Here is a 15,650-nt window from a genome sequence, read left to right on the forward strand (position 1 = left end):
TTGCCAATACTTGCCAATGTCAGTTAGTGGCTGGATTCCTGAAATCGATTTAGAGGGATCCATAATGTTCCTTATTGTGACTTTTGCATGGGGCAAAGTCAGAAAATGAATAGCCAGTCATGTATCTAATTCAGTAGAAGTTATCAGCTGAAGACCTGGAAAAATATCTGCACAGAGATCTCACCTTTAACAAACTGAAAATACGGCATGTACTTTGTCTATGACTTGTCATAGAGACATTCTTTTTTATTTCTTTTAGCCAATTCAGAAAGCTCTAATGATGAATCACTGACAAGAGAATCCAACAGTGATGATTTCCATCACTTTCCACCACTTCCTCCAGTTGAAATCAGCTCTTTTGAGATGCCACCTAAGAAACATTCAGAGACACACCAAGCAAACAGTACTGAGCTGAGGTCTGGTATGACAGCCCTTCAACTACAGCTCAATTCGTCTGAGGAAAAAACAAATGGTATCCATCCTATTCATGGAGTTAATGGAATGATTAACAGCAAGCCAAATGGTGATAAATCCGTCCCACCTCCAGCTGTTTTGCTTTCACCCACCAAGGAACCACCACCTGTGCTTGCCAAACCAAAGCTGTGAGTAATTTTTTTGTTTGTTTCCTATAAACTTGGTATTTGTGGAAAGCAAATTTTTGCCTGGAGCAATTTAGTGTCAGAAAAATAATGGTGAATGACTGTGCCTGTCCCATGAACAATCTTCATACTGCTGTGATTTATGTCCCAAAAAGCTAAATACAAGAAAGAACTGTGTGCTTTCGCAGAGTGCTATATCAAAGGGAAGTACGTAATATATACTAAATGTTAGAGAAAGATTTCAGATAAAGTCACAAAATAGAGGTGGTAGTGTTGCTTTGTGCTTTTATTCTTAGTCACTATCAGAGTGTAATAGTGGCCCGAGATTCTTGCGTTCTATTATGGTTTAAACACTGGTGAGTGATCTTAATTCTGAATGTTCTTGGTTTTGAACAGTCAGTGGACATTCAGGTGTGTAATTTTTGTATTTTCTCTTAAGTTGTGTTCATATATAACATGTAACTTATTCTGCTGTCAACTAGATTACACTGGTGTTTTTTACAACTAAAAATCTGAACATTAAAAGCTGAAGGAGAGGAGGGAAATAAGTGGAAAAAAATGTAATAACATTTTTACCTCATGTTAGTGGTGATACCTTAGTTAAGGAAGAGTGATCTTACACTGACCGTTAACTTAGAGCTTGACTTTAGCATTGCATAGACTCCTCTTGTCCATTTCTCTCAAGAGTTTTTGGAGTGTGACAAAGGAAGTAAAATGCTATTTTATTTTGCTCTCATCAATAATTGGAAAGGATTATTAATTTTAAAAATATGTTTAAGCAGAAGCACAAAATATGGTTTTCAAACTTAGCAAGGTGATTTGCTTAATTACTTGTTTTCCCAGGATAACTTGCAAAATATAAAAACACTGTTCTTTTAGCAATCACGTGCTTGTTTTAAACACACAAACGCATGCCTGAGGCAGCAAACCAACAGAGTTTCAATTCTGCACTCACCATTATTTTTGTTTCTGTGGCTCTTTGTCATTTTAAGTAGAAGGAGGAGCAGAAATAGAAAGACAGAGTGGTGGAATAACAATATATTCCGTGGTGAGGGCATGTATGGGAGGTTGCTGAGGGTGATGACTTTCAGATGCTAGGTATGTGCCAAATGGCCTTGTACCCAGCACATCTGTTGTAAGACCCATTTATGAAGAAAGGAAATAGTGGCTTCAGCAGAGCTGTAAAAAGCAAATTTTCCAAAAAGCTCTTTCCCAGAAGTGAGGTTGCTCTAGGTAAAGGAAAGAAGGCTGTGTCTTAAGCTTCCCAGTGTATAATGGTCACTGCAACATGTGAAAAAGTTGTTTTGTCTGTAAGCATGGGGTCAACATATAAACAGAGGTGAACGTTGTACATAATGATGTTAGAAAGATGCTATTATGAGAATCCTGCTGGTTAGTGATGTCCAAATTGATGAGTCAAAGCTAACAAAATAACTGCAGTAAAATTAGCTGAGTAGTAAAGTAACTCTCAACCACAAGAATGATCCCTTTTGAAGTGAACTTACCTATGCAATTGTATCTGTCCATAGAGTATTAGTATTTGATGACAGAAGAAACATGTATTAGCAATGGCATAATAACAAACATGATTAAACATTTTTATATATTATTTGATGTAATGTTGGCTATGTAGAAAGCTTGGAGCTTCTGAATAGTATTAATGAGTTTTACTTTTTATGAAGACTGATTCTGATTTAAATTTCCTCAAGAACTTTTTCTTTTCAAGCTTATAGAACTCATAATTTACTTAATTTTATCTGTGAGCTCTTGAAAATAGTTTATTCAGCCAGCACTGAAAGTAATTGCAAAGAGTTTGGAAATTATGGTTTTGGTCTGGTGGTGGTGGTGTTTTTCATTCTTGAAATATTAAATACATTTGCACCTTGGCAATGCAGCTGTAACCAACATCTATAAATAATTATTTACCACAATTAAGTAAAGTGCAAGAACTGGCATGCTGCAAAGTTACTGTAGTTGTTTCAGGCTTGAAACATGTTTTTAAAGTCCCACAAAATGCTCAGTTTGTGGTTACAGAGACTTAAGTAATCCTTAATCCATTAAATCAGTTGTTGCCTCAGCCTAGTACTGAGAATATTTAAAACAGATTTTAGTGTGATAATATACATAATTTTTTGGGAATATTATATATAGAATTAACTGGGAAAGCAGTCAATGCCATCTATTTTTCTGGTACGGAATTTAGAATATAATTGTAAACATGTTAAAAGGCACAAAAATCTATCATGCCTTGTTTTCAACATGAATTTATGTAGACAACATGGGAAGGACTTTGGACTGAGACAAAAAAACCCACGATTTCTGCAATTCTGGTCTCTGCTGCTGTGACTTATTTCAGTCTGTAGCATACAATGATCAGAAAGAGTATTTATCCTATAGGGAGTTTTTCTCTTCCATGCTCCTCCTTTGCAAATGTAGAGAACAACTGTGTATTGATAGCCTTCTTTCTATAGTTAATCCATTAACATAAATGCAAAAGAAGCCAATAGGAGGTGACATGTTTGACACCCTTAAAATTAGCACAGCAATATCTGCCTCTATAGAATGATCAGCAGTTTTTTTTAATTTCATTTTTGTTAGAAGTAGTATTCTGCATTAGCACACCTCACACATGCTGTGAAGAAGATCAATGCATAGAATTCCCAGATTCGATCTCACCCAGATCACTTTGACAATGTTTTGGGTCTTTTTCAGTGAAAATGAAAGACAGGTATTAATTTTATAAAAATAATACCTGTTAAAAGTGAAAAGCAGTAAGATAAAATTTCTAGCAGTTTAGGAACCTGTTGATAATCAGTATTTCCTTCAACAGATATGGCCATATTGTGTCCTGCTTTTTTCTGAGATTTTGGTTGTTTTTTTAACGTACTGAAAAGTTTCATATTTAAAAATAATAGAATAAATTAATCCTAAACACTTCAAAAGCTATCAATCAGTTTATACATAACATCACAAAGGAAAAACTGAGGTTATATTTCTTAAAGTTAAGGAGTTAATCTAGTTGATATGCATCCAAGTCCCTGCTGTATGTAGAACTTTCTTATCTCAGAACAGTTGTGTTCATACTGGTTGTGAAAGTGATACTGTTTCTTGAACAGAATTATTTGTCACTTCAGTCTCCATTCCTCCTGAGTTTTCTTTCATGGTTTCTCCTGTTTTGTAATTGATGCCTTAGATATCTTTGCAAAGATTCTGGTTCAGCCATTTCTAGAATGTTTCTTCTGCCCTTTATCAAAATGTTTCACTATTTTTCTCTCATCACTGCAAGTATTTTTAACTTGATTTAACTTACTTGTACTTCTAGTCATGTACATACTATGATGTTGATAATGGCTTTCCTGCCAGTCACTGGGTTTTAAAGATGCTGGAAGAAATTATTAATTCCTTATTAATTGTATACGATATATGCATATAAAAGTAGTAAGTCACTGTTTAGACTTAAACAGGAAGACATGGAGAGAAAAAAGAACACATGAGAATAGCATATAATCCAATGATGAATGCCTTGAAATATATAAAAGTCAGGTTTAAGTCCTTCATCTTGCCTAAGACATCCCAGGCCTTTGAAGCCCAAAGAACAAACACTCTGTACTTGGAGCTCTGAAGGCTTCACATTTTTTTCTTATCCAGATCAACATTCGGGAAGTGGTGAGAAGACATGTGATGTAGGAAAATTGCTCCCCATCCCATTCTACCGATGTATATATTAATGTGATGTGCTTTAGCATCCTAAGTTAGGAAAGACAGACCACGGAAATTCTCGAATGCTAAACACTCATTTATGTGAGTTTTTGTTTTAATTTATTGCATCTTCTGATTAAAAACCTGAATAGAAAACCATTCCTGCATAACTTGGATGACGCACAGAGCAGAGCTCTGCTGTCATCATTTTTATGAAACAAAAAGTAAAGGAGCCTTTTCCAACTATGAGAAAAATTCCCCACCTCTTATATGTGACTCAGCAGTGAACCATATCCTAGTGGGTTTTGCATATTTCTCCAAAAGCTGCTAAAAACCAAAAGCAAATATTATTAATTTTGAATTAGAATTATGAATCAGAAAGATGTATAGTATATATTCTGGATGTATTTGCTACAGCAAAAATGTGGAAAGTCAAAGTTTTGTCATTACAGCAAATGCAAGGATAAAACAGGGCTATTACAAAAATCATGAAGTTATAAAACAGTAATTTAAATTTAAAAAAACCAAACAATCATTTAAGAGTCCATGGAGTCTGAAAATTCCCATTAAAAATATGTTCTCTTATAGAGAATAAGACACTGGTTTGCCTCCTCTGTAGTACTTTCTGGTAGAAAAAAAAAGGCATGAAGTAATGTATAATTGACAGTCCCATATTCCATAAGGCTGAAAAAAATTCAAAGTCATAGCATTTTACTTGGAAGTGAACAAGACTTAATTTGTATATGAAAATTGTGACATGCTTCTTTTGTCTAGGAGTTAGCAATCATGGTAAACAAGTAACTTTGCATTCATGAGCAAAGGTCTATCCAGTCCCACTGCTTTAGTTTCATCTGCTGTGCTCTTTCAGGGTTGGCAAGGACCTTTGGATCCTATCTTGCTAATAAAGTCTACTCACAATGAAACTTTTATCTACACCTATTTTCTGCTGTAGTAGGAATAACCAATACTAACAAAATTTGCTAAAATGTAAATTAGAATAACTGCACACAAAGTTAATCACTTGATCATGGTCCTGAGCATTTGCTACATCTACTGTCACAATTAATGTATGAATGGTTAATTTTTAGTGCTTTTGTTTCGTTCTCTTGTTTCATACCAGTATTTTTTAAATGGGATTAGAGATAAACCAAGGAAAACTTTTCTGGAGAATTTCTGCTTCAGCGGCTACTAATCAACAGGTCCATTTTGTACTAGGGCTAGGGCATAGGATTTACTAACAAATAATATATAAAAATAGAGGTTTTATGAGAGAATCTGCTAAGAAATAGGGGTTTGTCTCCATTTTCTTAGGCTCCTTTTCTTAAGCAAAATTTGCAAATGCTGAGAAGGAAAAAAAAGTATTATAATGCCTCATGGCACACAGGTGGACTGAATGCAGTAGATGAGGTTAGTTTAAGCCAATATATTAGTTGACTTTCTTAGTGATCTTAGATTACTGTGGAAAACTCTGAGACTGGGGGATGGAAGAGAGGAAATAGGAAGTGTTAAATAAATAAATAATTCAGTGGAACAAAGTTTCTGAGCATCTTGTGGTATAGTAGATACATGTTTGCAGGTATGAGAGATTAAATATTACACGGCTGATAGGTTGTTGCAGCTACAGAGACGGCCATCTGTTAAAAAAGTATGCAGGGACACCCAATGAGAGGTCTATCATGAAAAATATAATTCTGTTTTCTTGAAGTTATAATGATGCTAAATCCTAAATCTTCCTACAAATCTTTAAGCTGTTCTATCTTCATATTCTGATGACTAGAAGAACACTTCTAAAAGCAAGGCTCTTTCCTAGAGAAACAATGTAAACAATGCAGGCACCATTTTTTTCAATGAGAATGAAGACACAATTTTGCTGAGGAAACTAGATGGTCTGTATTTAGTATGTCAAGAAAAATAAGTATAAATATATAATAGTGCTGCGAAAATGCCATAATTGAGTTTTAGCAAGTTACATCAGTTCTAATGGAGCTGCATGGAGTTGAAGAGATATAAAACTATTCCAGTTCTACATCAATATTCTATGATCTGATGGATTTGATGCTACATATTAATGATACATTTGCTCATATTATCTTAAATTCAATTTTATGAGATGGTTCTAATCCCAGTGACTTACACGATTCCTCATTTAGACATTAAAGTCACATGAAAACGTGTGAACAATTTATTTCATATTCCTCAAAACAGTCACAAATAAATTGAATACTGAAATTATGTGCTAGTCAGTCTGCTGTTAAAAGCAACCTGCTCAGGCATAGGAAGTTACTTTTTTTTCCAGTCCTTAAGGTGGTTTTAATGAAAATCTAATAGCAGATAGTAACTTGAAATAGCAAGCGAGAATAATTCATTGGGTTTTTGTGCACATTCTGATTTCAGTTATTTTAATTGTCTACTTCAAACCAAGGAATAGCATGATCCAAAACTAGTGGCAGTTATTGCTGAGAAATTTCATTTTTACCAATGCCTTTGTTAACATAGTGTTAAAGGGTAATCCTAAATGAACTTTAAGCCTTTTAAAATCTGCAGAAAAAGAAGTCTGAATCTTTTTGTAACAATGGACATCAACAACAAGAAAGGTTAAAGGTAGTAGAGAAATGTATTTGCTAGGATTTTTCTTCTTTTGGCACTGATGTTTTCTGATGTTTAGTAGGTGGAGACAACTAAATGTACATCCTGCTTACATAAAGACTAATCAGTATTTTAACAGGAAAAGTCAAATATCCTTGAACCAGTTATAAAATATGTGTAGTGTGTATGCCGTCAGCGTCTTATGCACACGTGTTCTATGTTTTTCAAGTTTTTTATTTTAATACTGAAAGTAATCCAGCTTATGCTATAGGCAGGGAAACAGAGAGGAAATGAACATGAATTCAGCCACTTGTTTGAGCCTGTATGTTTTGAATTTTAAGCTGCACACATGCTGTAAGCTTGCCAAAATCTTCAGTATCTCCAAGAATGCTCTCCGTTTCTTTTCTGTCCGGCTGTCACTTCATAGCTCTGTTGCCTCTTTCATATCTTTTTTGCCAACGGTTGCTCCCAGTTCCTCCCAAGGTATTAAGAGTAGGCTTTTTCTAAGAAGCAAATGGAAACAAGAAGCACAGGCAAGTTATTAGTTTCTTGCATGTTCTTTGAAATTTGTTTCTATTATCTCCCCTATCTTGATTCTGAAGTCTATCTGTTTTTTATGGATTGATATTTGAAAACACTTTTCATATTCTTCTGAATGTATTTGAAAGATGATACTGTAAATTTTCTGAGTTCTTGCCTTTCCTCTCCCTCTCCCTAGCTATGTTGACCACAGTAGTGTTTCTGCTTGTAGTTTCTATTTGTTTCTGTGAACTATGTATGGCCTATGTTTTTTTTAATGTTTCGATGAAGTGCAAGATTTTGTCCATTGAGATTTTGTTCACCATCCCCCCATCTCACCTTTGTCACGTCTCTGTGGTAAATCATGTAATTCATAGAAATAGAACTGTCTTTTTATTTATAATACCTAATTTTTTTTTAATTGCAGTTAAAGTCAGATAACTGGTGTGATACATTACTCCCACCCCAACCCATTGCTCCCATAATAAAAGGGCACAACCACAGTTTTTTTTGTTTTAAAAGTGCAATTAAAGGAATTATTTCCTTTACATTTTTCTTTTTAAAACACTTTTTTAAAAATAATTGTAATAGGAAAAAAAAAAAAGTTAAAATAACTAGAGCTTAAAGTAACTTTTCCTTCAGTCCCTGATCCTAGTTTACTGTCACTCACGTGTTCTCTTGCTCAGTCTCACTTTTGTTTTCTCCCTATCTGCTTGCTGCTTTCATTCTGATAGAAAGCCGTCATAATTCCAACAGATGAACTACTATTAACATAATCAATTTAGGATAAGGATTGTTTTGAGTTAATTGCACTGTCATGTTTTCATGAGTTGTAAAAGGCTTCTTAACAGAATCAGAGGGAAAACTCATGGCGTATTTTCCATTCCAAATACAATAACTTAAGAGTTTCTGTAGAAATTCCTTTTCTTGTCTATGAGTTCTGGTTTATTATATAGCTATTGCATTCATTTTCCTGCTTTGAGAAATTAAATATTTGGATGATCCTGACAGATACATAGAATGCAGATCAAATTACGTAAATTCTCAGTGGGTGAAACCTTGAAGGGACAGCATACAGGTCTGAATTTTTAATTTAAAAAATCTTACTGAAGAGACTTCATTAAACATACTACAGAAAATGTTTCTAGTGAACCAGTAAGTTCTTCCTTGTAATATTAAGTGATTATACTGGTCTGTTTTAATGGTACTGACATTACAAGGCCATGAATTCAGAGTTTTCTATGAATTACTGTGTTAACACTATCTCTTGGACTTTCATAAAGTACCTTGCCAGTGAATGTGTTGTGCAAGTGCTTTGGTATTTTTTCCTCTTTCTTATCTGTACCTGTTTTCATTTTACATTTTCACCTGTAGCTGATTTCATAGCTAAGGATTTGTTTTTCATTTGTCTTGGCAATTACAGTTCTTGTTTGTGTTGTTTGTTTGTTTTTAATTTAGAAGAGAATGTGGGAAGTAAACAAACTTTACTAAGCTTAAAGCCTCTAATGAGGAACTGCATTCACAGCATTTCAATGCCATAAACTTCTAGTTCAGCTTATATAAGAAGAATTGGGTAAGCAAATATTGTATCTCTGCAGAATCTTCTCAGGTGTTCAAGTTTAGCAAAAGATATGGGAGTGAGGATCTGGCATGTGAGTTGAAGAATCCAGCTTTGTGGTTCAGTGACACTGTATTTCTCCCTGGCAGCTGCATTCTCACAGAGAGAAAGCACAACCAACCTGAGGTGACAACAGTTTTATTGCAGGAGTTTGTTTCTGGTTTTATCTGAAAGATTAAGGTCATTTTATTTTCCACATTTCTGAATTCAGCAGTAACATTTTCTGTTGTGGAGTTGTGGAGAAAAATGCTTTTTAATTGGACATTCAAAACTTATAGTACTGAAATGGCAAACATTACTGGGAAAGTCTGGATTTATTTTCTGACAACTGATTGGTCCAAACATATATATTAATTATATCTTTAAAATTCAGTACTTCCATAACTGCTAGCAGGATAAAATTGTCATTGGAGCTTACACAGAAGTGAGAAGTCTTCCTAAGTGCTTCACTTTATCATTTTTTTAATTAACTTTTGTAGTATTTTAAATACTTATGGAAATAATTGTCTTAGTGTCGTAGATGTTATTGGCTTGCTGAAATTGCTTAGAATTTAGAGTTGGATTCACTCCAACTTTTGTTTACTTTTAAAATGCTCACTGGGAATTAAACTGTTCCTTCCTAAAGTAATACAGGATAAACAGTGTTTTCTGTCAGAAAGAGAAATTCACATCTACCCTTTTGGCCTCTTTGCTAATCATGTTTACTTAACTCTCAACACAGTTTAAAATGGACTTTAGTGATATTTTCAGACTTTGTTATCTAGTAAATGCCTGTTTGAGTCAAACTGCGAACTCAGCCCCTAAAGTCAGAACTGTGTGCCTTCGGTTTCTATTAAAACACATAAACATGGTGCTGTTTATCAGCAAACACAATATAAATATGTTATTTCATTACAGCATGAAGTACTAAATACCGTTCTCACAATATTCCCAGGTTGAAGAAAATTGGAGAGAAAAACCCCATAGTGTAGAAAGTGTAGAAACAGACAAAACAGCTTCTTAGATATACTGCTGCATTATCAGCAGCTAATTAAGGAATTTAACAGTATTTTCATGGCTAAGGTAAATTCTAATAATTCTGTGTTTCATTAGGAAAAACTGTAAAGCAATGGATAGTCCAGATTTGCCCTCCAAATATTGCAGGGCTATATATCACAGCTTTTATAATCAAGCACTTTGCTTGTTCAAGTTTCCATGTTGTTTCTATTACATTAGTTGTAGGCAGCATCTGGCAGGGGATGCCATTTTTTGTCAGAATCCTCTTACAGTGGGGCTTTTAATATCTCATTTAAGGCTCTCTCCTGTAAGCTATGGAGCTAATGTCAGTTGTTCAGAAAGGTAGGACCATTATAGCAGAGTCATGTCTTATTCTCCATACAGTCTAATTTCTAACAACCTATCAGCATATGCATGGTTCTATAGCAGGACTATTTCATGAGAAAAAATAAGCTTGGAATTTCAGGAAAGCCTTTCAGTTTAGCCTGAGTCAAGGATAGAAGTTACCCAACACATGGTAATATTCTGTGCTGATTGGTAAACAGGTATTTTTAAATATATCTGCCAATTCTCCATTAGAATTAAAAAGAAGGCACTGAAGGAGGATGTAAATTGCCTCTCCATGTATTGTTCTACTATCAGGATGAAAACTGAGTTAATACTAGCAAGTTACTGGCACAAAAATTTGAAAGATGGAATTAAATTATCTTAATTTATGTATCTTGCTGCTTTTCATAAATACATCAAACTGGAACTCATAAGGATTGAAATTTTTTATATAAAACATGCTTTTGAAAATGAGCATGGGAACTTAAAATATTGACACACAGGTGTTTTCCTTGGCTATTGCCTGTACAATCTGCAAGAAATGTTGTGGCACATAGAATACAGATCATCAAAAGTAGCCAAAGGACAAGGCCAAGATTTTTTTTTTATTATTATTTTTTGTTTAAATAAGCTAAATATACAAGTGGATAAGCTTCCCAGACTTTGATGTAGTAGACTTTTTAGATGAGGTGTGCTCTGCCAGTTTTAAGCAGGAGAGAGCATGCATATCAAATCCTTTTCCAAACAAGCCTCTCTGATTTCTGCCAGAGAACCAGCCTTACTAAAGTAAGGCAAAGTTAACACTTATGAAAAAAAAAGCTTTACGTAACTTGAAAGAAAAATGTTGTTGCTCATTGGAATGATGCTTCTGATGATTGACATGTATTTAGGCTGTTAAAAAAGTTATGCCATTGTTTCCAAAAAGGCAAATTCAGAATAAACTCTCAAGTCACAAGAACACATGGTAATTCTACAAATCATCACTTAACTTTTCTGAAAAAATAATTTATAAGTCGGCAATTAATACAATTTTATAGCTTAAAGCTCCCTGAACTTAGTGGTAAAATGTGAGGTAGATAAAAGTGTTTCTTTACATACTTACCTGTTTGTTATAAATATTGCTATAGTATCTTATAGCCTTTCTTTATGGCAAACAAAATTCAGAACAAAACAACAGCTTTGAAATATAAAATCTGATCCTTCTCAAAAAGTCATGCACATATTAAGAACCCTTGCTGAAGCCACATCTAAAATCTGGACTGCTCAGCCTTATCAGGTGATATCTGGAAAGAAACATTTAGAATTGATGCTCTAGATAAAAATATTCTGAAAGCTTTACAGATAGAGGTTAAACTTGAATAACAAATAAGTACTAGTATGATTTAGAGTGTCTTGTGAAACCAATGACTGCAGGTTTAAACAACATAAATATACGTTATTAAAGGAAATATTAGGGATAGGAAATGTTTGTATTCAACTTGTTGCGTACCACTTGTACATTTCATGTTTACTCACCAATGGAATGTTTCAGAAAAACATTGGGAAACTACATCAAATTTTTGCCAACAGAAAATGCAGTGCAGCATTATTTAAGGACAGAATAACATTTTTTAGAGTCCAGATTTCAGACAGTTAGTTTATCAGCTTTGTATGTTGTTTGTTGACCTTGCTGAAAATATCTAGCAAATTCTCTGAGTTCTCAGTACCCATTTGCTCTTGCTTGTGTGGGGATCCATATACTTTTAAATATTTAAACCAGTTCTAATTTTTGTTTTTATACAACCTAGTGTCCTCCATAAATCAGAATCTATTTTTTTATATCGTCAGAGGATTTGTCATAAGCCGTGAGAAAACAGTTGGGGTTCAGCTCAAGTACTTTATTTCTTTAATTTGTGGTTAGAAGGAAGGATTATTGTTTTTCCCTATACAGGGAGAAACATTTAAACTTCAGAAGAAGTGAATAAGACAGAAATATTCTTTCTAAAATGAGAAAGTATTATGAATACAAAATAATGCAAATTCTAACTATGATACAGATGCAGTCACAATTCTAAGAAGACAAAGTTATTTATGTAATTTTTGTTTTATCAATCAATGTCAAACTTCAAAAATATCCCAACCATAATTTTTCAGATCCTCATTTTCATTTGCAGTGACCTGACTCCGATTTTCTTTGGCTTTTCTGGAATATTCACTTAATACCCTATGTGTATGTAGCTTCTTGGAAATATATTTTACAACCAAGTAATATTGTAGTTTATTTTAGCCAGAAATTCAAATGGATTTTGTTATTTTTTGACACCACAAAATCCTTTTCTCTTCCTGGTTGGCAAGGGATAGATCTTTGTAAGACCTTTTGAAATCAGCTATATATGTTAACATGAAATTTAGGAGAAGGGGGGGTTCAGATGCTAATAATTTAATCTCTTCTGAATATTTGCAGACCATAGTAATTATCTTTCTGTGAGTTCATGAGAGATATTTTAGTCTTGTGTTGCTTAGAGTAGAACCCAGCCATATTCCTTACCAGTCTTCTAGAATGTGGAAATAATAGGGTTATCAGATAATTTCTTTTATGAACAAAATTGATCTAACATTTGGTTAGGTCTGTGGTTATTATAGTAGATAAGAGCGTATGCATATGTGTATATGGATTCCTATGATAATTCTTGTAAAAGATTCATTCACTTAAAAATATTTTCTAGTACTCAAGAAGAAAACGCAGTCTTACCGGTTTGGAAATGATGTCAGATAGTCATTGCACTAGGCATCTTCATTTTCAGTTCTGTGGTATTTACCTGGAAGAGACTTTTGCAGTTGTTTTTGTTTGTTAAGAGTTCTTTTGTTGCTCTTGTCTTTCCATTATTTGATGGTTATGCTGAATATACATCTCTGAAGCTGCTTCCAGGTTTATTGATAGACTAGACATAACATACTGGTACTTCAAAAGTATTAGGATGTTTTGTGCCTCTAATTCTTCAAAGATTCAAAATTATTAACACTTGACCTTTCTCTCTTGGCTTTCATTGCCAAGAACTGTGTTTACAACTACCTCCTCAACATCACTCCAGGAGCAAATCTGAAGAACCCACTATCCCTCCACAGACAGGGTGCCAACTTGACTATAAGTTGATGGATAAGATCTACTAAGCTAAGGCCCAGCCAGATTTATTCCATTAAACTATCAAAAATGGCTATATTTTTTTCCTTTGCTCCAGTACAGGAAAAAACTGGTTCCAGATTGAGGTACTGTTAGTTGCTAGATTAACTGCATGGGTTAGTTTCATCCTGTGTATGGGAGGAAACTCTAATATCACTCAGAAGTCTTTTGACAGCTCACGTGATGTTTTCACAGGTCACTTCATTTGATCAATTAAGCTTTGTCTTCTGTTTATCTTCAGTATGTCATGAGTGTGAGTCTCACTGATAAGGCTGGTTTTACATAGTTATTTAGAGTTCAGCTTCCACACAATCTATTAGAAGCCAATTTGTAGTCATCTAAACTTGCTGGACTGGAGTTGTTTTTTTTAATAAACATCATTTATGACAAAATAAGGCTGCCAAAGCTGCACAAAACATGTAAAACTGTGGTAGTGCATTTGCAGTTTTTGCAGTGAGCCTACATTATCTTGAGTTTTTTGGTGATGCATAGTTGCAAGGTCAATTTTATATGAGAATCTTCTTAAACAAAGCAAAAAAACCTACAGCTCTAGTGCAAACTACATTCTTGTTTTACCAAATGGCCAAAATATGTTTCAGGTGGAGTAAATCTGTCCCTTTAAAACTGGTTTGTTCAGCTCAATCAGTTTGAGATAGCCTGCCAAAGCAAGGCAGGTTACTCCAAATGACTGTAAGCATGCTCTGGGTAGGAGAGAAGACAGTAGTTGTTTCTTGACCAATTAATTACACACTTTCAGTTATTATTTTTAGTGGGTGGTTGTAGTAACCCAGTGACCCACAAATACTCCACAGAAAGCCTAGGAAAGTATGCTGCTTCAAGAACGGTTTTATTGTACACTGTATAGCTTTGTTCTTTCATAGAATTTTTAATGCTAAGAATAATTTCCTAGCAAGAGATTCTGATAGTAGCAAGGTGCTTTTAAACTAGCTGCAGCAAACCCACTTTTTGTAGATGGTTTGGAGCCTGACAGATTTCCAGCCTTCTGTAGCTTATATGGCTTTTTTCATAGGCTTTTAATGTATTTTCAATAGTTGATAATATTAGTGATACACACTCCAGGAGGCCTCTTCTGCTTTGGCCTACTTTCAGTATGCCAGTACTTAAAGATGTGAGAGGGTTATTTTAAGCTGTAGTCTCATGTATGGACTTCAAACAAGCATAAGTCAAAGCTGCTCTCATCCTCTTCTGGCCTCTCCTGAGCCAGCCTGGCCTCATGGCACTTCTTCCCTTGGAGCAGAGGACAAAGCAGCCCAGGATACCATGCCAGGTGAGAAGTAGTACATCAGCAGATGCCTGCATAAATGCTTGTGCTGCCACTAAAGCACAGCAAGCCATAGGTTCCTAACAGCAATAATGCCAACTTGAAACATCTATATATGAAATTGTGGCTTCAGAACTCCTGCTGTTCCATCAATGGTGGCCTCCTGCTCAGTAACTCTACTGGGAGAAATGTTTTTCTTGCTTTTCTTTGTGGTTTTTTTTGGTTTTTTTTTTTTTTCACAACAGTGCCATATAAATGGGGTTTGGTTTAATAGAAAGGACTTTTGGCCTAGGATCTTTATCCATTAATTCATTTGCACCTTCCATTACTGTTTTTTATTACTCATCTCATGGATTTACAGTCCCTTGAGGTCTGGTAACTGAAAAGACAAAGCTGCTATAATGAGTATGCTAGGAAACCAAACTCCAAAGAAACACCTGCAATTGATTTATACTTTGTTAGTGAGTTTTACACCATGCTTCAGAAAAAATATGAGCAGCATAAATGCACTGTACCTTTCCACTTACTTTGTTGTCCCGTGTGTTCCCTTTCCTAACCATCCCCTCTTCTGTCCCCCCAACTCAGTTCTTGTGTCACAGAATCACAGAATCCTAGGGGTTGGAAGGAACCTCGAAAGATCATCTAGTCCAACCCCCCCTGCCAGAGCAGGGTCACCCAGAGCACATCACACAGGAACGCATCCAGGTAGGTTTTGAATGTCTCCAGAGGAGACTCCACAACCTCTCTGGGCAGCCTGTTCCAGGGCTCTGTCACTCTCACAGTAAAGAAGTTCTTCCTGATATTCACATGGAACCCCCTATGCTCCAGTTTGCATCCATTGCCCCTTGTCCTATCACTGGTCAT

At 34.9% G+C, this 15,650-nt stretch overlaps 1 protein-coding gene across 1 annotated transcript in view; it reads left to right on the forward strand.

Annotated features, from left to right (window-relative positions):
• Nucleotides 1-15,650, forward strand: part of PALLD (palladin, cytoskeletal associated protein) — a 185,696-nt gene that overhangs the window by 76,601 nt on the left and 93,445 nt on the right. The window contains exon 9 of the mRNA XM_009995934.1: nucleotides 260-602. Coding sequence (XP_009994236.1) covers nucleotides 260-602 — 343 coding nt within the window. The remainder of the gene's footprint in view (nucleotides 1-259; nucleotides 603-15,650) is intronic.

This window comes from Chaetura pelagica, unplaced genomic scaffold (genome assembly GCF_000747805.2).
Source record: "Chaetura pelagica isolate M959 unplaced genomic scaffold, ChaPel_1.0 scaffold142, whole genome shotgun sequence".
NCBI lineage: Eukaryota > Metazoa > Chordata > Aves > Apodiformes > Apodidae > Chaetura > Chaetura pelagica.